The 24670-nt window shown below is 48.8% G+C and overlaps 1 protein-coding gene across 10 annotated transcripts in view; it reads right to left on the reverse strand.

Moving 5' to 3' along the window:
• The window catches only part of RUNX2 (RUNX family transcription factor 2), a gene marked incomplete at its 5' end in the record, with an annotated part of 222332 nt that overhangs the window by 136865 nt on the left and 60797 nt on the right, over positions 1 to 24670 (reverse strand). For 9 of the 10 annotated variants that reach the window (XM_083730377.1, XM_083730379.1, XM_083730374.1 and 6 more), the window contains one exon: positions 11578 to 11894. In XM_083730377.1, coding sequence (XP_083586503.1) covers positions 11578 to 11894 — 317 coding nt within the window. Of the gene's footprint in view, positions 1 to 11577; positions 11911 to 24670 lie in introns of those variants that run through there. The other variant, XM_083730375.1, reaches the window with a different exon arrangement.

Genomic DNA, 24670 nt, shown 5'->3' on the forward strand with positions numbered 1-24670 from the left:
AACATGGCTTGAAATGACCAAAGTGTTTCCCCTGAAGAGCTCCAGATGTGAACTGAAAGTAGGGTGTCATGTCATTGGGCAGCAATACCATATAAATAAAAAATATCATAAAAATATTATTTGGACAAGAACATGAATAAATGCTTCTATATTAAAAAAAACTTCTTGCCTAGCTATGGCTGAAAGTACATTTAATATTTTTCTTTAAAGTGTACCTCCCTGTAGCTTTAAACAGAGCAACATGCCTACATGTGTAGGCATGTGTGCCTACAATTTGTACACCAAATTTCAGCTTGAAGCTACTTAAACCAGCTGAGTTATAAACTCTGAAAACTGGGGGTTAGGTGGAAATGCTGACCTTTAACTTCTGCAGTGCTACTGAATAGCTATACCCACCTAAATGTATTTTTTTGCTGCTGTTGCTATCTTAAAAACATTTTGCTAGTATTACTGTTTTCAGAGCCAGCAAAAAGTTTAGACACAATTTTCTAATAATTCTGACTACAAATCCTTCAACGATGTCAGGGAACTGCCATCGGAGGGACAGGTGGTGGACAGGCTCCAGGAAAATAGGAGAGAATCTGCAGCAGAGGAAGGAACCAGCAGGGGGAGTGCAGGAGTCACAGCGGAGGGGAGGCTCTGGGATACTTCTAGTGAGAACAGCGAAGAGGTAACAAAACCCCCATTAGGAACTCCCACCCTTCGCCGGAAACTGTCACGCAGAGAGTCACGAAGGCGCATGTCCGTCAAACAGCTTTTATGTTGGCGTAAATTCCGTAGACGCCCACTGTCAGATTCTACCAGCGACTGACGGAGTCATGCTTTGGGGGCTCCGTTAGGGCCTCGGTTTGGATGACCAGCCAAACCCCAGAGGGATCAAACTTTTACGCACAAGCAGCTCACTATCCCATCATAGCAATCTGACAGTCTTTGAAAGCAGCTTGTGCAAGCAGAGGGCATCATGAGCGAACCAGCCGGAACCGGAGGAGCTGGAGCAGGTCCAAGCCTGGAAGAAAGGTACAGGGCGTTGGAGGTCCAGCTGGCGCTGCAAACGGCGAGGCTCGAGGAGAGGAGGGCTCAAGATGCGGATAAAGGGAAAACCACCCCATTTGCCAGACGGGTGCCTGGATTGGTGCAGAAATTTGGGGGGGATCCCAGGAACTATCAAGCCTTTAGGACAGAGATGCAATATGCTCTCAATCTACTGTTTGATGACTTCCCCGATGAGAACTCTAGAGTGGCGTACGTGATTGGCCATCTAGAGGGAGGGGCGAAGGACTGGGTTCGGCCCCTGATGGCAGCCAATAATGAAATCTTAAAGGACACTATGAAGTTTTTTCGCGCCATGGACTTGATGTTTTCCAGCGAGATCGAGCAGGGGGTGGTGCGCAGACAGTTAATGGCGTGTAAACAGGGGAGCCGATCTGTACGTGAGTACTGGACTGAGTTCACCATGCTGATTCATAGACTAGGGTGGGACCTTGCTAGTGAACCTATTCAAATGCTGTTTGAAGAAGGTCTCTCTCCGGCAGTGAAAGATGAACTTTCCCGGGCGCCTAGGGCGGAGTCTATGGATCAGCTGACTAAATCAGCGCTGTCCATAGGAGCACGCCAGGAGGCTAGAGCTATGGAAAAGCGGGAAGGAAAGGGGGAACGTTGGAAGGACTTCCGCATTCCAGAGATTCCGGAGCAGCCTTTCCCGCCAGCAGAGCCGATGGAACTTGGAACAGCGCGCGCGCGCGCAGTTTCAAACACCAGTGAAGGGCGGAAGAAGGAGGGAAAGAGCGGCAAGAGATGCTATCTCTGCCAACAGCCAGGTCACTTTGCCAGAGTCTGTCCGCAAAGGAAGGAATGGCAAGGGATGGCGGGAACTGTTGGGGGGAAGGAGGAAGAAGAAATCACGGAGCAAGTAAAAGCCAACGCCTGGTTGCCAACATCAGGGCACAGCAGCCAGGCCAGGGAGTAGTGAATGTGCCCATGCCGGAACCTCCAAGACCAGCGCTTGTGATAGAGGTGTTGCTGGAACTGGCAAACGGACACCCACTGAAGATAAAAGCGCTATTGGATTCAGGTAGCTCATGTAATTTCATGAGTAAGGAGTTTGCAGCTGAACACCAGATACAGACTATCCCATTAAGTAAGCCTTTGCAGGTTACCACGATTGATGGGAGGGAGCTGTTGGGAGGAGAAGTGAACCAACAAACTGTACCAATGATAATGAGGGTGGCAAGACACACAGAACTGATAGCGTTTAACGTAGCCACCTTGGGAGGAGCTCCTATTATCTTGGGAATGAGCTGGCTGGCACTACACGATCCGCTAGTAGGCTGGCATCAGAGAGTGGTTTCCTTTGGATCAGCACATTGCCTAGAACACTGCAAGGAGGGAGAGGCTCAGGCAGGGGCCAGGGCCACTCTAGCAGGGATGGAAGTGATGGACAAGGGGAGGGTGCCACCACAATACGCTGACTTGATTGACGTATTCAGCGAAAAAGAAGCAGATAAACTGCCCCCGCACAGACCCTTTGACTGTCAAATTAACTTACTCCCAGGAGCACAATTGCCAGTGGGCAAGCTGTATGCAATGTCAGACAGTGAGATGCAGGAGTTAAGGGAGTTCATTGACAAGAACCTCAAGCGAGGTTTCATCAGAGAGTCACGAGCGGTGGGGGGCAGCCCAGTGTTCTTTGTGGACAAAAAAACACGGGCAGGCCCAGGCTTGTATGTGATTTCAGGGCCCTAAATGCAGTGTCAGAACCAGTGACTTTCCCTATGCCTAGAATTGATGACATTCTAACACGGGTGAGAAAAGGGAAAATTTTTACCAAGCTGGACCTTAGGGGGGCATATAACTTGATACGTGTGAGAAAGGGGGATGAGTGGAAGACCACTATGTTCACCCCCTTGGGGGCTTTTGAGTACCGGGTTATGCCTTTCGGATTACAAGCGGGCTCCGCCTGCTTTCAATCATTCATGAATCACGTCCTGGGGCCACTGCTCTACAAGAACTGCGTAGCGTTCTTAGATGACGTCCTGGTGTACTCAGAGAATGAGGAGCAGCATGTGCGAGATGTAAGAGAGGTACTGAGCAAGCTGCGAGAAAACCGGCTGTGGGTGAAACTGGAGAAGTGTCAGTTTCATACCAGGGAGGTGGAATTCCTGGGGTACCGGTTGTCTGACAAGGGATTGGCCATGGATCCCAGCAAGGTTCAAGCGGTACTGGAATGGAAAACACCAAAGACCAAGAAGGACGTGCAAAGGTTCCTGGGCTTCGGAAACTTCTATAGGAAGTTCATCAAAAACTTTGCCCATTTAACAGCGCCCATCACGGATTGTCTTAGTAGCAAAAAGAAATTTGTTTGGACGGAAGAAGCGCAGCGGGCGTTCGAACGTTTAAAGCAGGCGTTTGCGTCGGAAGAGCAACTTTTGCACGTGGATCTACAACAACCAATGAGAGTAGAGACTGACGCGTCAGACCGAGCGGTGGGGGCCGTTCTTCTCCAGCCGGGAAAAGATACGTCTGAATGGAGACCGTGTGCATTCTTCTCGCGGAAGTTGAACAAATCCGAGAGGAACTACACAGTATACGACCGAGAACTGCTCGCCATTCATGAAGCATTCCGGAAATGGCGGCACTTGCTGATTGGGGCGCAGCACAAGGTTCAAGTCCGAACTGACCACAAAAATCTGGAATACTGGAGAACAGCCCGAGTGCTGAACCAGAGACAAGTGCGATGGGCCCAGGAGTTCTCCAAATTCCACTTTGAGATTCGTTACGTGCCCGGCTCCGAGAATGTGAGGGCGGACGCTCTTTCCAGGAAACCTGAGTACTTAGAGGGGGAGGGAGCGCCTGAGGCAAGGCATGTAATCCCTGAAGACCGCTGGGTGTGTGGGGCGGCATTGGTGGGGCAGAGGGAACTGATAGAGGGTACTGAGAACGATGAATACGCCCAAGAGAAACTCAGAGAGCTCAGGAGGACAGAGGAGAACACAGGGGGGTTTGAAGAAAAGAACGGGGCATTGTATTACAAAGGGGCACTGTACATACCCGATGGGGAACTGAGGGGCAGAGTACTCAAGCAGTTGCATGACAGCCCCACAGCGGGACATTTTGGACAGCACAAAACCATGTGGTTGGTTACCAGGGAGTTTTGGTGGCCCAAGGTGAGGGAGGACGTACGGGAATATGTCAGGGGTTGCGACAGGTGCCAGCGAGCGAAAGGAGAGAGGGTGGCGCCAGCGGGGCTATTACAACCCTTACCCACGCCAGAAAGGCCATGGGAGGCAGTATCCATAGATTTTATGACGGACCTGCCAAAATCCAAAGGCAAAACAGCTGTCATGGTGGTGGTAGATCTATTAACCAAGATGTGTCATTTTATAGCTTGTTCACATGCGGTCACAGCGGAGGAAACCGCCAAGTTGTTTGTAGAACATATTTTTAGGTTGCATGGCGCCCCCTTGAGGGTTTTGAGCGACAGAGGGAAACAATTTACTTCCAGGTTCTGGAGGAAACTTATGAGCTTACTGCACGTAGAACTCAATTTCTCAACTGCCCGGCACCCAGAAACAAATGGGCAAGCGGAAAGGGCAAACGGGATTTTACAACAATACCTGAGGTGTTATGTAAAAGACAGAGAAAATGATTGGGTGGATAAGTTACCTCTAGCAGAATTTGCCTACAACAACGCGGAGAACGTGTCCACAGGGATGAGTCCCTTTCTGGCAAATTATGGGTGTCACCCCCGGGCATTCCCAGGAGAGGGAGGGGAGAGGTGGAGCGTGCCGGCGGCGGAATATTTTTTTGAAGAGATGGAAGCGATCCACCGTCAGCTTCAACTTAACTTAGAGAAAGCCAAGGAAGAATATAAGAAGCAAGCAGACAGAAATAGGAGGGAAGGTGAAACTATAAGGGTGGGAGACCGGGTGTGGTTATCCACCCAAGGACTACCGTTCAAGGGCGGGAGTAAGAAATTGAGACCCAAAAGATTGGGACCCTTTGAGGTCATACAGCAGGTCAACCCAGTAGCATTCAAACTCAGGCTGCCCAGTCACATGAAATTACACCCAGTATTTCACAGGTCATTACTGTCGCCGTACCGAGAGGGACGTGAGTGGGGGGAGCGTGAGAGAGAGGCCACCCAAACGCCCGTGATAGAAGAGAGAGAGCGCGACATGAACGTGGCAGGAATCATTGATTCCAGGTGGAAGGGGAATCAGGTGGAATATCTGGTAGAATGGGAGGGGGAAGTAGAGTCGGAAAACACTTGGGTACCAGCAGAGGTAGTCAATGACGAGGTCTTAATAGAAACATTTCATCAGCGTTTCCCAAGAAAACCGCAACCCGTAGCACGATTTAGAAGGGAACACTTTGGGACCACCGATGAGGAAGGAGAGTTTGAAGGGTTCCCAGAGTCAGGGGTGGGTGAGGAAGCCGACTCCGACGAAGAAGAGGAAGATGGGGAGAGAGACGGTACGCCGTGGCTAGAAGTGTTTGAATCCTCGGATGACGAGGAGAGTTCCTTCAGGGGCTTTCCGCCCTCACCGCCAGTGGGAGAGGAGGCGGGAGGGGGTGAAGGGGGCCCTGGGGGGGAGGTGGATGTCAGGGAACTGCCATCGGAGGGACAGGTGGTGGACAGGCTCCAGGAGAATAGGAGAGAATCTGCAGCAGAGGAAGGAACCAGCAGGGGGAGTGCAGGAGTCACAGCGGAGGGGAGGCTCTGGGATACTTCTAGTGAGAACAGCGAAGAGGTAACAAAACCCCCATTAGGAACTCCCACCCTTCGCCGGAAACTGTCACGCAGAGAGTCACGAAGGCGCATGTCCGTCAAACAGCTTTTATGTTGGCGTAAATTCCGTAGACGCCCACTGTCAGATTCTACCAGCGACTGACGGAGTCATGCTTTGGGGGCTCCGTTAGGGCCTCGGTTTGGATGACCAGCCAAACCCCAGAGGGATCAAACTTTTACGCACAAGCAGCTCACTATCCCATCATAAACGACTTACTTTCATATAGTCCCACTGACTGGGTAGGCCTCTCTCTCACACACACACACACAAACACACACACACACACACACACACACACACTCCCTCTCTCTCTTACTTGTGAACGCTCAGTTAGTGACCATACAAGATACAATAAAACATTACCAGTGGGTTAAATGCTGGGTTCCTAGTCCAGTCCCACCATACAGAATGAGTCGTGCCATGGGAATCTGATGGAAAGAGGTGACCTCAGCTTATAATGGACTTCATCTACTTCACCTGAGCTGTGATAAGATACTGCTCCAAATTTCAGCAGCAAGTTTAAGCCCATTCAAAGCAAATGCTATATATAAACACTTTGATCTGGTCAATGTAATTCTTAGGTCAATGTGTATTTTTATTAGGCATTCTAAACATATAAGATTACTTTTAAATTAATGATAAATTTGAAATACTCAGATGACACTGATGCTACAGCAGAACTGTATGCAATTTCAGTTTCTACAATTAAAACGAAAATACTTTACAAAAATGAATATACATCATTCTGTACATTCTGTATCTTTCTATGTACATTCTGTATCTTTCAACAGGTGTTTTTCCTCAGAAGATAAATCAGGAATGATATGCAATGAGCTTATATACTAAACACATTTGTAAATATGTATTGGAGGTTTCAGCAGAATCTTCCTACAAATCACTTGAGAGGCTTTAGATTTAGGGCAGTATGGGAGGTTCTTTTCCCGAGGGAGCCAAGCTGGGGGGGGGAGGGCAAAATAATAGAGAGAGAGCGTGCACACTTTTTTCTGGGGGGGACGCAGGAGGACGCATACCCCTAAACATCTAACTGGAGAGGAAACTGAAAATAAAAAATAAAAAAATTGTTTATTCTCTAGTATGGATAATTGTCAGTTCCATTGCTACCCCTGATGGCAGCCTCATTTTCTGTCCTGGTGTTTCCTGAGTCTAAGTCAGAAGTGAGTGTTTAATGTGTGAAGTAGGAGTGGGAAGTAGGAGGGAAGATGTTAGTGCACACAACCTCATGCCAATGTGGAACTTACTCTGAGCTGTCAACTGTGTAATATGAGGTAATGCATGTTTTTTGTACTTTTGTCCATTTACTGTTTTTATTTTTCCTGATTTGAACTACAAAATGGTGATTTTCTTGAGTACCCCTAAACATTTTTTAAGAAAAAAGCACTATATAAGCGCTGCACTCACAAATAAGCCGCTCCCTTAAAATTTGGCAGGCACTCACACCCATTATGTTTTACCGCATGTCTGTTCCAGCAGCGATATTGTAAAAGCCATTTTTTGTAAGGTCGTGAATTTAAGCCGCACTTCATGGTTGGAATTTGGGGGGAAAGTGTGGCTTATATTCGGGCCAATATGGTAAATATTTAAAAACCTTTATTTATACAGGTGCCTACTCAAAACCCCAACAGGAACTATTGTGAAAATAAGAAGTATTAAGGTGGGGCACCAAATTTTGTTCTTGTTTAGGGCACCCTATTACCAAAGTCTACCTCAACCAACACCATGTGCCCTCATTTACCTCTAGTGCAACACCATGCTATAAACAAAGTACACTGCTCTGTCACATTATACAAGTGAAAGCTCTATCTGCATGCTATACAAAGATCAAGAAAATGTTCAGGGCACAGGTCAGCATATTTGACACCTCAGTTCTGGCTGTTTATACCAGCCTTCCACCCACATGGTGCCCTCCAGGCCTTTTGGTCTACAGCTCCCATCATCCCTGATCACTGGCTATGCTGCTGGCAGGAGGTGATGGGAACTGCAGCCCAAAATATCTGGAGGGCATCTGGATGTTGCAACAGGAAGGTACCTATTGCATACATATAAGGCACAAACCACAGTAGCATCTTTATGCAGTCAGCACTGAATTGAGTCACCCAAGTTAACTGGTGCAAGTATGAATACCTGACCATGGGCAGACATGTGATTTATTGGTGTGTTTTAAAAAAACAAAACAAAAAACCTGTCCTATTTGTCTAACGGATATATTCTTCATACATATTGCCTGTGCCTGCGCATTTCAAGATTTCTTTTGGAGGCTACCTTCAAAACACTTCAGAACCGAGCAGACAAGCATATATTAATTGCAATGGAATATAATGCTTGGCTCTGTGCATTACAAATCCAACATCAGTGTAATTTAACACTGATCAAAAGTACAATAAAAACTTCACCCTTTCCTATCAGCGCTCTCTGCAAATGAAAAGTATTAAGAAGAACTGACACGGTTCTTGAGAATGTTGGCAGATGTACAAGAGAAAAAAGGACTCCCTGAGAGAAAGTCTACTTTTCCAAGGCTCTATCTCAACTTGCTATCTGCAAGCTGCATCATGTAGAGCCAAGACAGAGAACAATAATAATCACATCTGAGGCACAGATCTCTCACAGTTTATGAAGAAAGATTGCAGATTGCATAGTAGGCTGCTGGCGAGTTCAAATAACTGGATTCTGCTACCCTCCAAAAAGGGGTGGGGAAGCAACCTTCAATAACTTTTTCAATCACCTTGTAACAAGTGTCCAGTAAAAACAGGTTACCTGGAGGAATCCAAAATTCCATGGGCTGTTTGTTTGTCCAATGAATTTTGAACAAAGTATAGAACTTTACTAAACACTAAAGCTATTCGAGAACAGTAGAATGCATGGCATATTACAGACATCATCGAAACTGAAACTACTGGATTTCCAAGAAACCTACAGCTGAAAAAGTCATTGTTTGTTAGAGGAGGGGAATCCAGCAGACTGAATTTACTTTGTCAAATTTCTCCACAGCTTTAATAATGTCTTGTTTTCCATTTACAAACACAGCACCATTTCCTGCACTGTGTGAAATGTACAGTCCATTCTCTGGAGAATCTTTCTTTCTTTATTTATTTATTTATTTATTTATTTATTTATTTACCGACCATCAAACATTAAAAGCTTCCCTAAACAGGGCTGCTTTCAGATGTCTTCTAAATGTCAGGTAGTTGTTTATTTCCTTGACATCTGATGGGAGGGTGTTCCACAGGGCAGGTGCCACTACCAAGAAGGCCCTCTGCCTGGTTCCCTGTAACTGCTCTTCTCACAGTGAGGGAACCACCAGAAGACCCTGGGAGCTGGACCTCTGGGCTGAACGATGGGGGTGGAGACGCTCCTTCAGGTATACTGAGCCAAGGTCGTTTAGGGTTTTAAAGGTCAGCACCAACACTCTGGATTGTGCTCAGAAACGTACTAGAAACCAATGTAGGTCTTTCAGGACTGGTGTTATATGCTCTTGGTGGCCACTCCCAGTCACCAGCCTAGCTGTTGCATTCTGGATTTATGCATTCTTCTGTCTGTGCACGATTTTCAACTGAGGGTTAAGTGTATGGCTCTTGACAAACGCTAAAGGAAAGGGCTTGGTCCTGAGGAAATGGTTGGATTGATTCAATTTACATTCCCTGTACCTGATCCCTATGTGCCACTTTTAGATTTTTTAGGTTATCCACTGCTGGGACAATAAATGGCTTGGGATGTCCCACTGTGGAAAAAATGAGTAAACGTTTTGCAAATATAACTGTAAAGTATGCACAAGAAATCAAAGTGGAAGGGAAAAGCACTCTACCTTTCCTAAAGTGAGAAGGGTGTGAGCATGTTAGCAGAAAAGTAAAAACATTCCTGATTTAGATCTGGGTGGTACTTAACTGATGTGTGAACGTTCTAATAATACAGCCTCTGTTTCTCCTGGCAAATCCAGCATCTTCTGGGCAAACACTTCCTAATTCATCCAGCAGGAGTCCAGCACAATCTCCCACAGGAAAAAGGAAGTGCCCGGCTCCCTCATTTTTCCATCTTTAGATGCTAACCCATAGCCCATCCTTTCTGTCACTCTTTCAAGGCCCTTTCATCCTTGTTACTCAGTGAATCAAGATACCGTATTTTTCGCTCTATAAGACGCACCCGACCAAAAGACACACCTAGTTTTTAGAGGAGGAAAACAAGAAACAAGAAAGCAACGCAAAGCCTCTTCAGCGCAGAGGGAGCTCAGGAGGCTTTGTGTGTCCATCCCTGAATCCAGGAGAGCAAGAGGGATGGGTGCGCACTGATCCCGCCTGCTCTTCTGGCTTCAGCGATAGCTGCACAGTCTGCATTCGCTCCATAAGACGCACACACATTTCCCCTTACTTTCTAGGAGGGGGAAATGCATATTATAGAGCGAAATATATGGTAATTCCCTATGTGAAGTATGTACGTTTGACAATTTCCAAACAGAACTTTAAATCTTATACTTTGGACAGACACACTCGGCTGCAAAAAGAAACTTCCCACAACGGTCCTAGAAGTTCTGTTAAATTCTTTTTTTTTTAATCTAGTGCATCAAAAGTAACAGCATAACACAAACACCCAATTTTTATCGGTGTATATATATATATATATATATCTCAGTTGAAATAGCTTTAGAAGCTGTAAGTAAGGGAAAGATGTCTAGTACTGGAAGTTTGAAACATATTAAAGGAAACATGGGGGGGGGGCTAAACCACCACTTTCTTTCATTCTGAAAAGGGCAGCTCAAATGTCCACCCCAAAGACCCTGCCTGATGTTTTTTGAGGGTATAATTGACTCTGATCATCAATTAGATGCAACCAACGTTTGTGGTTAAGCTGGTTATTAGCTGAGAGATTTGGAAGATAACTTTGTATGGGCTAGGGTTATTTTACTAAAGTGGGGAGTTGCTGTATTGTCTCTTACAGTCTGAGATGCTTTGTCATCAGTGGGGTTTAAGGTGTCGTGCAATAAGGACAGTGTATGTTATTGGGGAACGCTTGCAAGTAGCAGTGGACTGCCATGGCTAAGAGTGAGGTGACCAGAGGGGGTTGATTGTTAATGGAGAACTGACAAAAATATCAACAGGGATTCTAAATATGGTGAAAAGGTGAGTGCCCACTGACTTCAGGAAGGTTTATTCATAAAAAAATAAGTTTGGGACAGAGCCATTATTGTTAGAGTTATCCAACACCCCTTTAAAATCCCTTTGAGGGTTAACCATAGGGAATAGAGGGCTCCTTTTTGTGGGATATGTATGGATCTATACTAAGTAGCCACATTCATATGGATATATGGCAGTTGTGAGTCGGCTGCTCCAGGTTTGTGGAGAGGCAAAGCGTGTGTGGCTTGTAGTTCAATGAAGCTGTTTGTGGTAAAGGTCGCCCAGCAGCGAAAGAGGTAGGAAAGCTGAGGGACGGGAAGGCTGCCGCCGGCGAGGAAGAATCTCTCAAGGAAGGGGGACAAGGGACCAGGAGGGAGGGGGAGCGCCCCGGGCGGAGGGACCCAGACCCCGGCAGGGCCGACCTCCGCGCGCCCCGTCGAGGTTTCGCTTTCTACCCCGGGGGCCAGGAGGGCTTCCCCGGGCGCTCACGGGGGGCCACGCGGCGGCTCTGGGTCGAGAGGAAGCGGCGAGGGCCGGGGGGGGGGGGAGAGGCGCGTGTGCGGCGGCGACCGAGAGGAGCAGCTCCGCCAGGTGAAAGAAGCACCTGAGCAGGAGGAGGAGAAGGTCCGGCGGGCGGGCGAGGGCGTCTCGCCGGCTGCTCTTACCTTGAACGCCACCGGGAGCGTCTTGTTGCAGCGCCAGTGCGAGGGCAGCACGGAGCAGAGGAAGTTGGGGCTGTCGGTGCGCACCAGCTCGGCCGGGTGGTCGGCGATGATCTCCACCATGGTGCGGTTGTCGTGCGGGCGCAGCCGGGGCACCGCCGCCGCCGCCTCCTGGTGCTGCTGCTGCTGCTGCGGGTGCTGCTGCGGGTGCTGCTGCTGCTGCTGGGCGGCCGCCGCCACCACCACGGGGCTCACGTCGCTCATCTTGCCGGGCTGCAGGCTGCTGGAAGGCGGGCTGAACCTCCGGCTGGTGCTGGGATCTACGGGAATACGCATCACAACAGCCACAAGTTAGCGCGTTTGGCCGGGGGCTCGGGGAGGGGGCGCTGGTCCGTCGAGGCGGCGTCGGAGCCGGACTGGGACGGAGGAGAGCGGGAGGAGAGCCGGCCGGGGCCAGCCAGGCGGGAGGGGGACGGGGAAGCCGGGCGGCGAGGGCGGAGAAGGGCTGCTGTGCTGCCGGGGAGACCCTGGCGCGGCGGCGGCGGGGCGGGGGGTCCCCGGCTGCGCTCCCAGCGCCCAGGCTCCCGGCAGTGGCGGCGGAGGCGGCGGCGAGTCTCTCGCTTCCTCGCGGCGCTCCAAGTCTCTGCTCGCTCGGCCACCTCTGGCACCCGCCTCTTCGGCGATTGCTACACGTTTGTGGTCCCCCCCCCCCGCGCGCGCGCCCGCCGCCGCCGCCGCCGCTTTATTTCTTCCTTGGCGGGCTGGGGGTGGGCAGGGGGGTGTGATCGGGGTCTCTCGGCGAGGAGGGGAAGGGGCGGCCAGAGATTTCCTTCTGGATCGCCCAGCGCGCCCGGGACGGGGGGGGGCAGCTCGGCGGGACGGGCTCGCTCCCCTCGCGGGAGGTCTTCCCCCGCCGGCCCCCCTCCGGCCGGATCAGACTCAAGATGCCAGAGCTGCTCGCGTTTTCCGGTTACTGGTTGTTTTGTCGCTTCTGCCGCGGGGGAGGCGGGGGGGGGGGACCCGGCTCTGCGGCGAAAAGCGTCCTCGCCCGGCCCGCGGAAGCCGCGCGCTCTCCGGGTGCGGAGACGCGGCCGTCAAAACAATCCCACGGCGGGCAGCGAGTGCAGACAGCGGCCGAGAGGGAGCCAGGCTTCCTCGACTTCCGACTCCCGGGAAGGAAGCGGGGCAGGATGAGCCGGGGGGGGGGGCTGGCCGGGGCGCAGGGAGGGCGCGAGCGGCGTCTTTTAAAGGCCAAACAAGTGGCGCGGGGGGGGGGGCAGATAAAACTTCAGACTTTGTCAGAGTTTTTGTTGCTTAAGAAACAACTCCGCGGGGGGGGGGCGTCCCAGGGAGAATCGCCCCGTGAGCAACTTTGGCCCCGCAGGGGGGAGTCGGGGGGGGCTTTGGGGCTCCTGAAATGGTGGGGAGGGGCGCGCGGCAAAGCGGGGTTTCAAATGACCCGGTTTCGGGCACTGATCCCCGCGAGCGCGCGGAGACGGAGCCGAGCCGCCCCGACGCGGACGGGAGGCGGCAGCACGTGGCGGCGCGGCGCGTCCTCCGGCTCCAGCCGCCTTCAAAACAAACAGCGCAACGTGCGCCTTGGCCGTCGCCGCGGGGGGGGGGGGTCCTCGGGCTGCGGCTGCTTCCCCCCCGGACAAGGGCGGGGGGCAAAAAGAAGAGCTGCGTTGGGGGGGGGGGACACGGTCCTCCCAGTGAAGACTTTACATTATAGACATTTCCGCGCAGCAACTTGGTTATTCACCAAACTGCAGATCCGAAAATCCCTTGCTAAGGACCCCCCCCCCGACACCCAGCGCCGCCTCCTGCGCCCTCCAAGGAGTTCATGATGCCCTTACTTCAAAAAGAAGAAGGGACTGGTTTTGCTTGCTGTCTTTTGCACCCAAGTGGCGGCTAATTTGGTTTCTCTTAAAAGCGCCCGACGCCCCCGGGGGGGGGGGAATCGGGCCGAAACGCCGCCTCCCCGCGCAGAGAGCCCCTCTCAGCCGGCCCTTGGCTTGATGCTGCTGCCCCCGAGCTGCCCGGCCGAGACCCGCCAAGCGCCAGCCCGCTTCATCCCGACCAGCGGCTCCTTGGGGGGAGCAGCCCTCGGGTCCTTCTCCGGAGGAAGTGTCCGGAGCAGAGGACGGGTTTCGCGTGGCTTTCTTCTTTCGTCTTCGACTATACCTGTTCTCCCCCCCCCCCCCGTGTCCCGGGGGCATTTGAAGCAGACAAGGCTTGTGTCGGGGGGGGGGTGGCATTCCCCGGTCTCTCTTTCGGTCTCCTCTGATGGACACTGGGCGGGGGGGGGGGGGAGGCCGTGGCGCTGCCGGCCGAGGGGCAGCTGGTGGCGGAGCTGCATGGAAACCAAAAGCAGCCGAGGCAGCCGCCGCTCCGAGTCCTGGACACCCACCCAAAGCAGCCCAGGTCGGACTAGGCAGTGAACGTAAAAGACTGAGGAAGCAGTAACGCCTCTTGTTGGTTTCTTATACTGGGAGTAACTGGGTTGTGGCTCTGGCTAGTTTATGATTTAGGACATCCCAACCAAAGGCAAAAATAAAATAAAATAGTGAAACTGCACACACTACTAACAATATAAATTTCTTAATGACAGGAAGATAGGTTAGCTCTTAGCAAACCACCTTGTACTCTAAAACATTATCTGCCGAGTAAAAAATAATGTTTAGAGGTTTAAAGAAGCTTTTGGAAATGACCGGCGCAGAGCTACTTAAAATAGACAACACTCAGTTTTAATGTGGATTTAAAAGATTTCCACCAAATGCTTCCACGAAGATAGGCTTTTGGCAAAACTGATCTTCTCACTTCTTTTTTTATAAAAGCCTCTCTGCTGATCACTTTTTCCAGTTAACAGTAACTTGTGGGATCCCAGAAGGAGATACAACTCTTAAGCATGAGTATTATGATTATCTTGACTAAAAAGTAACTAGGTTAGAGCCTAACTATTTTTACTTGGATTCCAATGAAATTTGCTCCTATGTTAAGAATGCACAGGACTGTAGCTGTAATATTGATGGAAACAAATAAAGGCTGTATGGCTTTTACATATACTGTATGCTAGAGTTTACATCACCAGAGCCACAGACATGGCTGTGTAGATCCTTGAGCTTTTTTCTGCTGTTTCTTCATAAATTAACTGCACCAAAGATGTAAAAGAGATCAGAGAGCCATAAATAGTTATAAGGAAAGTGTACAGCAGGAAACTAACAATGATTCCGGGTGCAGGTGGTGGTTGTGCTGGTTCTGAAGAGTGAAATCTAGGGCCCTAGAGCCACAAAAAACTACTGGGGTTGGCTATCTTGGCATAGTTGCAGCTGCACATTTTATTATTTTATAATTTGTTATTAATTTATTTCCCCCCTTTTCTACAACAAAACATATTCTTAAGCAAATGTGATTCTGTACAGGATAGTGAATTGAGTTAAAATATGAACTGCACATGCTCAGAGTTCATTTTTTAAATCAGGTTTGGCAATCTGTTTTAGTTTTTTATCTAACATACCAGGAATGTATCTAAATGGGTGGGGCTGTAAGACTATTCAGGGGTCTAAAATTTCCTAGCATTATCCCTGGTTAGAATCCGGGCAAAGCTGGAAGCACTTCTAAATCTCACTGATTTCAAGGGAAAGAAGCATGTGGTTAACAAGGTACTAGATTGTACCCAGGATAGATTAGCTTCAGTGTATAAAATAAAATAGTTTAACCAAGTTTAACACAATATTAAATAAAATGATAACTGTAAATATAACTGTGTAACATGAATGCTATTTCTTTAAACTGACAAACTTTGTTCAAATATAAAAGTAAACATCTCTAAACCTACTGTCAGAGTGGTGTTTTATTTTGGGTGTTTCTGTAGTGGTCAGTGCTGTAGAATCATAAAATGGGCAAAAGCAAAACTTTTATCTCAGCAAGGGAAAGGGATTCTCACCATATTTATTTGTGTGCAATTATCTAGAACCAATACTACTTTTATTCCAAATTTCACCCATATAACATGTTTTAACAACCATGTGCTGGTTGAATGGGTGCCAAGCATAAATTATGTTTGTTAAATATACCTGATTCTCCATAAAAAATGAGTAAAGTATAAATGGGAAATATGTTTGATTTTATGAGCATGTTTTTATTGGTATTCCTAGCAATTTCATAAATTACTGGTATAATCAAATGATACAGTTGCATTTTCCCCATACCAAGCACACATATCAACAATTTTAATTAAGTCATGAGTTGCCAAGTTAATTTGGTTACCTGTCCAGATCTTGACATTTCTCAAATATAGACTATGATTCAGAAGTTAAATAATTGTGTATTTGGTGGAAATGGTGAGGAATCACTTGAACTATATAATCATTTGGTTATCAGACACAATAGGCCATGATACAATACTACAAACATTGTGAGAGTCTGGTTTTTGATCCTGCCCCACTGATTTATGATCTGGGGGCAACAAGAGATTCATTGATCACTATCCTAAAATGTGAAACAAGAATATATAGCATGATCCATCCAAAACTAAGCACCTTTAAAGTCCAACTTGTATCAACTGTAGGTGAATTAAGTGTATGTTTAACTTGATCATTGAAATCAGCAGAACTTTTTTTTTTTTGCTTTGGTTGAATGATACCCATAATTACCTAGCATCAAACAATGGGTTTTGATAATGGAGAAAGATATAAAATGTTTAAATGACATTTCAGCACAGCAAAAGGCAACCAAAATTATCAGGGAGCTGGAGCAACTCCATCATAAGGAAAGGGGCTGGGGGGGGGGCTTTATTGTTTAGAATGAAGGTGAGGAAGTGGGGACATGATAGAAATGTATAGGATGATGCATGGCTTGGAGAAAGTGCATGAAGAGTCCATATTTTTCTCCCTCATAACACTAGGACCTAATTAAGTGGAATGGTGGGAGATTCAGACAAAAAGAAAGTACCTCTTCACAGAGTGCATAGTTAAACTGACCTCTCCTCCACCAAGTCTGGCCTTAAAGGGAATTGGACAAAATATGGTGGAGATGGCTACCAGTGGATACTAGTCCTGACAGCTGTACCTGCCTCTGAACTCAAGCCACAGGGAAAGAGGGATGGAGGAAGGAGTTTGTGTCCTCCTTGTGGACTTCCCATAGGCATATGGTTGGACACTGAGGGACTGGGCAGGCCCTTGATCTGATCTAGTCAGGCGCTACTTACGCTCTTATGAATGTCAACAACATTCTCTCACAGATTTTCCAGTCAAACAAGGGGATGGATCAGTGGTTCACCAAAGAGTGTTGGATTTAGAGCTGAAAGATCACTGTCCAAATCCACACTCAGCCCTGAAGCTCATTGGATGACCATGGACCATGAACCACCACTCATTCTAATTTACGTATCAGGAATACTCTGAGGAGAAAAGTTGACCACCACCAGTGCCTACAGCTTCTTGGAGTATGAGAGGGATTTGCACGCCTCCCACTGAGGTGATAGTGTTGAGGTTGCCTTTTCCAGAAACCACATGCTCTGCTGTTGAACAAAAGTATAGGAGCCGAGACCTAGTAGTAAGGGGGAAATGCATTCATAGACATATTCATGTGGACTTGGGTGAAGGCTTAGCACTGAATGACCCTTCTCTTAAAATTACTGCCCTAGGAGTATCCCCTCGGTGAGGACTGCCATCTTCCCCCACCCAGAGACTGCTGCTGCTGCTGCTGCTGCTACAGAAGCAAAGAGAGCCGCAAAGGCTACTGCAGGCACCAGGTCCTTGGGCAGGCAGGCAAAGTGGGAACAACTGCGGCCCCAGCTGGGTGGGGTCCAGCAGCTGAGGAAGCATTATAAAGCCTGCCTGTCTTCAGGGGTGAGACAAGGACGAGGGCCAGCCCTCCTGTGTTAACGTTATTAAGTAATTATTTAAATGTTTTTAGGTTTTTCAAATAGTCGCTGGTGTGTTGAATTTTGTTTTTTTGTTTTTGTTGGGGGGTGGGATGGATGTTTTATTGGGGCTGGGGAATGGTTTAATTTTAGCATGATTGTAAATTATTATTATTGGTTGTTTGTTTGGTGTGTTGTTGTTTTGTTTGTTTCTACTGTTCTATTGGTTTGTTGTATGGTTTGTGTTCTGATCTGAAGGGGAGAGGGGCAGGGCTGCCTGGGGGCCCCAGCCAACAGAATGGCTGGGGCAAGTTCCACGGGTGTGTGTGTGTGGGTGTGCGGATGCACTGGGACACCCGATCTCAGTGATCACGAGCAGGAGGAAGAGCTACACTAAGACTAGACCATGTCATTACTGAGGAGGCAGGCTTAGTCATTGTTTGAGGACTATCCCTGCCTCCGGGTCTGGTCTTGACCAGAAGAACACTGGAATCAACCACACAACCTTAAGGTGCTGCTGTGCAATGCCAGGTCAATGATTCACATGATGGCTGTCATCCACGACTTGATTGTGGATGGAGGACCTGACCTGGCATGTGTGACAGAGACTTGGTTGGATGAAGCAGATGGGCCTGTTCTTGCCACTGCTTGTCCACCAGGTTTCCCTTAAGCACAACCACCCAGGTCATGTGGGCAGGGAGGGGTGGTTGCAGTGATTTTTAGGAAGTCACTAGCTTACACTAGGCCTCCTATTGGGAAGACCCAGCTTTTTGAGTGCATGTTCTGGAAGTTGGACAATAGGGGCAGTACAGGATTCCTTTGGGTGTACCAACCTCCCGCTGCACCAAGGATTGCCTGTTTGAGCTGCTTCAAGTCGTGGCTGATGTTCTCATGGAGACAACTAGTTTGGTTGTCCTAAGGGATTTTAACATCAGTGCCAACACAACCTTACAAGGTTCATGGACTTCATGGAAAGCATGGCCTCTGTGCTGGTCCTGGGGGGAAGGTACTGTTACCGTAGTCAGAGTTCACAAGATGTGAGGCGAGGTCTGAAACAGGGAGCCGGGCAGGGAACCGGAACACTGGAAGGTCCGAAGCTGGGAGCCGGGCGGGAACAGGAACGCTGGAAGGTCAGAAGCAGGAAGACGGGCGAGGAACAGGAACACTGGCAGTTCAGGTCTAGGTCCGGGTAAGAGCAGATACTCCACAACGACATTGCTCCCGCAACCTGGGACCGGGCTGACTGACCTTTATCTTCTCTAAGGCCAGGGGCGGCCCCGGCCCCCAGGAGCCCCGCCTCTCCTGGCCTTAAGGCGAGCACTCCTCCTGGGAGCAACCAGTTCCCTTCGCCTCTCTGCCCTAAGCCTCTGCAGTTCAGGAGAGGCCGAAGGGTTACTGGGCCCCGGAGGAGGCTCACCTGTAGACACTGAGTCCTCAAGCACCTCTGGGGCCAGAATGGTTTCACCTGGTGCCTGCTCCTGAGGATCTGACACAGGTGCAGGCTCCTCAGAATCTAGGCCTTGCCCCAGTTCAGCCGGCCCTGGAGGCGGGGACTCCTGTGCAGGCTGGGATTCCTCTGGTTCAGCCTCTGAATCGGAATCCCAGGCCATCACAGCCTCCATGGGGCTGTCCCTGAATGAGTTTGGCCCAACTCATGGTAACGGACATGCCTTTGACCTGGTGTTCACCTCTATGGATGTGGGTGATCTGACACTAAGTAAAAGCGAAACAAAAGAAGTGCCATGGTCAGATCACTTCCTGGTGCAACTGAACTTCTCTGCGACTCTTCCCCTCTGCAGGGAGGTAGGACCAATTCGGATTATCCGCCCCCATCACTTAATGGATCCAAATGGTTTCCAGAGAGTGGTAGGGGATGTTTTATCCCAAGTTGATGGCCTTTTAGCTGGTGGCCCGCTGGAATGCAGAGTTAACCAGGGCTATCAATTGTTAACCAGGGCTATCAATGGGCCCGTACGGGCAGGGGTACCTTTACCTTTACCTTTACCTATCAATTGTCTGGCTCTGAAGCATCCTCTCCGACTGCATGGAGCCTGGACAGCCCCATGGTTTTCCCTGGAGCTGAGGGTGATGAAACAATCACTGAGACGCCTAGAGCGCTGGTGGCAGAAAACTCATTCTAAATCGGACCAAGTGGCGATGGCGATGGTGAAGAGGACCTTGTTCACCACCTCCATTGCATCTGCAAAAAACAGCAACAGCAGACTCTTTCAGGTCATTTGCAATCTTACAGAACCACCTTCGCCATTGGGGCCTGGTAAGGACTCCAAGATCTGCTGCAATGATTTTGCAAAGTTTTTTGCAGATAAAGTCGCTCAGATTTGGAAAGAGGTGGACTCCACTGTGGGAGCAGGGCCGGGGTGGGAGAGTGCTAGAGTCCTGTCTAGTCAAGTTGCATGGGATCAATTGCAATCTGTTACCTCCAAATATGTGGACAGGCTGCTTGGACGAGTGAAACCGACCACCTGTCTCCTTGATCCTTGCCCATCCTGGCTCATAAAAGCGAACCAGGATGGGCTGGGCGATGGGCTCTGCAGGGTGGTGAATGCTTTTCTCTGTGAAGGGAGCCTTCACAGACCCATTGAAATAGGTGGTTATTAAGCTACTACTTAAAATATATATATATTTAGACCCAGCCAATATGACCAACTATTGCCCAGTCTCAAATCTTCCATTCTTGGGCAAGGTGATTGAGCAGGTGATTGCTGAACAACTCCAGGCACACCTGCAGGATGCGGACCATTTGGATCCCTTCCAGTCAAGATTCAGACCTCATCATGGGACTGAAACTGCCTTGGTTGCACTGGTCGATGAACTAGGGACAAGGGGAAAGCTGCTTCCTAGTTCTGCTGGATCTCTCAGCAGCTTTTGACACCATCGACCATGACATCCTTCTGGACAGTCTTGAGGGGCTGGGAGCTGGGGGCACTGGTATACAGTGGTTCCGCTCCTTCCTCCTGGGCCATGTCCAGAAAGTGGTGTTGGGGGATGAGTGTTCAGACCCCTAGGCTGTCACTTGTGGGGTGCCTCCGGGTTCTGTCCTCTCCCCCATGCTTTTTAACATCTATATGTAGCCGCTGGGAGAGATAATCATATACCATATAACACCGGTCCCAGTATGTTTCCGAGCACAATTCAAAGTGTTGGTGCTGACCTTTAAAGCCCTAAACAGCCTCGGCCCAGTATACCTGAAGGAGCGTCTCTGTCCACATCATCCAGTCTGAACACTGAGGTCCAGCTCTGAGAGCCTTCTAGTGGTTCCCTCACAGTGAGAAGCGAGATTACAGGCAGTGTTAGAAACTAAGATATGAAAGCAGTCTGTGAAACTGAGATATGAAAGCCAGTTTGGTGCAGTGGTTAAGAGCGGTAGTCTCGTAATCTGGGGAACCGGGTTCGCGTCTCCGCTCCTCCACCTGCAGCTGCTGGGTGACCTTGGGCCAGTCACACTTCTCTGAAGTCTCTCAACCCCACTCACCTCACAGAGTGTTTGTTGTGGGGGAGGAAGGGAAAGGAGATTGTGAGCCACTTTGAGACTCCTTCGGGTAGTGATAAAGCGGGATATCAAATCCAAACTCCTCCTCCTCTTCTTCTTCCTCCTCCTCCTTGTCCGAAACCTACGGAGGCTAGGGCCTAAAGCGCGCTCCCGAGCGGTAACCCCCTGGGGAGCGCCCAGGGATGTGCATCTCGGGGGCTCCCCCGGTTGGTGCTTAACCCTTCCCGATTAGACCGGATAGTCTGGTAGGGCCAATGCCTAAAGCCAATACCGCTCTTACCTGTAATCAATAAAGTTGTGGCCATTTTCGCCCATTAACCTAAAATTTGGTGTCTGGTGTCTTTATTTACTTCATCTTTGGGATGGGGCGGGAATTGCCACGCAAATATTAAATTATCTGGACAGGTGATATTTTGCAGGAGGGAGTTATAAATTATGGGCAGACAGAATGGACATATTGTTGCTTTCTGATCACAATTGCTGAGTTTTTCTCCCTATAAAGATATAAATGCTCCACATGTGTAGCCTGTCCGGATGGATGATTATGATCAGCTGAGGATATATTTTTGAGTATTGCACGTGTCCAAATGAAGTGAAAGTTTCCAAAAGAACAATATGCGCAAACTTGTGATCCACTTGGTTGGAAGCAGCCCCACCCATCATGTATGACAACCCAGCCCCCCTCCTTTTGGGTGTGGGTTTTGGGGGCTATGTTTTGTTCAGTATTCCAGAAAGTCATTGCACTGGGGACTCTGCCCTCTACCAGGTTTAGGTGCTATAGTGGCATCTATAGTGTGATTGCCCCCTTTCCCAAGTCCTGCCCATCTGCCCTCTATCCTTGCCCCAAGTTTACATTGTCTTCCAGCCATTTTCCATAGCAGTGAAGAAGGGGTGCAGTAATTTATATATTTAATCTCACATAAATGGATCAATAAAAAAAGGTAGATGAACTGTCAAAGGTAGTTATCACACCCCTTTTATCAGTAACTTCCTTTATGGGTTCTATACTGGTGTTACATCTGTTGAGCAAGGAGAGTGCCATCCCTCAGCTGGAGGATAATCCGGACCACCCTCCCTGTTACTGAGTGAAGCCCAAGACCTGACTGGATGAGGAGGAGTCAGGATTCTCAGGTCAGATGGCCTGGAGGTAATCCCTTGCTCAGCCTCAGAAGTGGACGCTGATTGGCCCCTGAGCCCCTGTGAGTGACAGCGCCATAACCAGCAGGTGGAAACCCAACCAACAGACCACCTCCTCCTGTTTAGGGTTTGCAGTTTCTCTGTCAGATAGCTAGTTAAGCTTCAGCAAAGTTAAGGGAACCCTCCCCTAGCATTCAGCACTCCTGGCTGTTCCCAGGCAATGAGGCTTCATGGTTTAAAAGGAGCCATGCTCCCTGCAATGTGTCATTGTCTGCACAATTGTGGTGCAAGGTTGTGGGAGTCGTGTGGTAAGATGGAATTGCTCCTTCTTTTCTACTGTACAGGCAGCACACAGCCCCAGGAGTCATGGATGTTGGAATGTTTTCTGTCTGTTTCGCTTTGGCACCCTTTGTCAACTGTGGTGTCCCTTTGCTGCAAGGAATGGATGCAATGGCAACTGTGCTACACATACTTTACACTTGCACAAGTGGCTCCCTGGCATTGTGGGACAAGAGGATCAGGTTACTTTAGTGAGAAAAAAGGGGAACTAAGTGCTTTAAAAAAATACCGCAACAAAATAATAAGAAATTGTTAGGGGTTGTGTCCAACGTGGTTATACTCGGAGCAAGCCCACTGAAAGTCATGAATTTAAGGTATTCATGCCCATTGGTTTAAATTTATCTATTTAACAATACACACACACACACACACACACACACACACACACTACTTGATTGAAATATAACCTCTAGACTGTTTACAAAAAATATTAAAATTATCAATTAAGAATGGATCTACCCTGAGTTGATCTTAGTTGGCTACAATTCATGGCTTTCAAAACATTGCAGAGCTGGACTTCTCTTGCTTCCTCTGCTTCTGAGCTGGACTAGAGAATGTCTAGCATTGCACAAGATCCTTTGGAGCCCCACACAGATGACACAAAGAATTAATACAGACGCTGCCGTGACTCCCTGTCCCTCAAATTCCCTTCACAAAGCCAAAGGATCTGGCATCACATCCCTGCTCCCCTTTCAATGTATGGGCAGATGGGAAGGAACAAGAAAACAAAGAAAATCAGTGGGTAGCAGGGTAAACAGGTACCACAAAGAAGCAATGGCAGAAAGGTTTCTAACTACGACAGAACCTTTTCCCCCAGAACTTGGAAAAGAGCCCAAGAGTCTTGGATACCGTCTTCCCTGGATCTTGTTGCAACATGTTTGAAAGTTACTATTTTATTTTACAGTGGTAGCTTGGGTTACATACGCTTCAGGTTACAGACTCCGCTAACCCAGAAATAGTGCTTCAGGTTAAGAACTTTGCTTCAGGATGAGAACAGAAATCACACGGAGGCCCCATTAGCTAAAGTGGTCTTCAGGTTAAGAACAGTTTCAGGTTAAGGATGGACCTCTGGAATGAATTAAGTACTTAACCCGAGGTACCACTGTATTTATATACTGCCCTTCGTCATAAGATCTCAGGATGGTTCAGATAATAAAACACAGGATAAAAACAAATAAGTAAAGCAAAACAGCAAAACAATACCGCCCCCCCCCCCCGCGACAGACACATTTAAAAGGCTGTAGAATATTAACCAGCCAAAGGCCTGGTTTTCACCTGGTGCCTAAAAAGATGTAATGAAGGTGCTAGGTGAACTTTCTGCCTTAAAGCATCCTGGATTACTTAAACAAGAAGGCTTAAACTCGTACACCTGAGCTTCCCTTTTAAGCTGCAAAGAGATGCACTCTGCTGAACTCACAAACATGAGGAAGGAAGGACAATAGCTAGTAAATATAACCTCTTCTAGCATCTATACACATCCCTACACATGACCCTCCCAAGCCACTCTGGAGGGTTCGGAGAACTCCCAGAACAACACAAGGGCAGGGGGGAGGTGAGATTGTCCTGTAAGAAGCAGAAATGCTGATGTTGGTAGAATAATCGTATTAGTGCGACAGTGAATTCCACGCAATATGTGGGAACTGAGCCGAGTGAAACAGCACCATCACACAACTGGCAAAGAGCAAGGAGAGAGCCTCTCAGCGTGATGGGCACATAAACTAATGGTAACTCTCTGGTGTATGGGGTTGCCCAAGTGGTGCCCACCAGTATCTCCTACTGTATCCACAAAAGATCTCAGTATATATATATTCTCTCACAAATCTACAGTGCACAGAGGTCTGTTCTCCCTGCTCTGGTCAGCCACTCCACTCCTCTCATGCCACCTCAGCCCTGCCCACATTTCGTTGGCTGCCCCTCCTTCCATCTTGGCTGCTGATGTAGGTGCGTTTTCCTCATCAAGGTGTGGGCATGCCTGTAACTTTTTGGGTGGGTGGGGGTCTGTCTCTTTTACTGCTCTTTGACATGTGGCAGTTTTATGTTATGCCATTTTGTGAAAGACGCCTACAGCATTTTATCAAAATTTCAAATGTGCCCACTGGCCTTTAAAGGTTGCCAACCCCCTGCCCTAACCGACTACCTGCTGCCTAGCCTCTCCTTCAAGAACCAGCCAGGCAGCCCCATTTCCATTTGGATGAATGCCAGGATCTGCTGGTTAATGTGCCAGCATCTCTCTCTATTGGTCC

This window comes from Podarcis gaigeae (genome assembly GCF_964106915.1).
Source record: "Podarcis gaigeae genome assembly, chromosome: 3".
NCBI lineage: Eukaryota > Metazoa > Chordata > Lepidosauria > Squamata > Lacertidae > Podarcis > Podarcis gaigeae.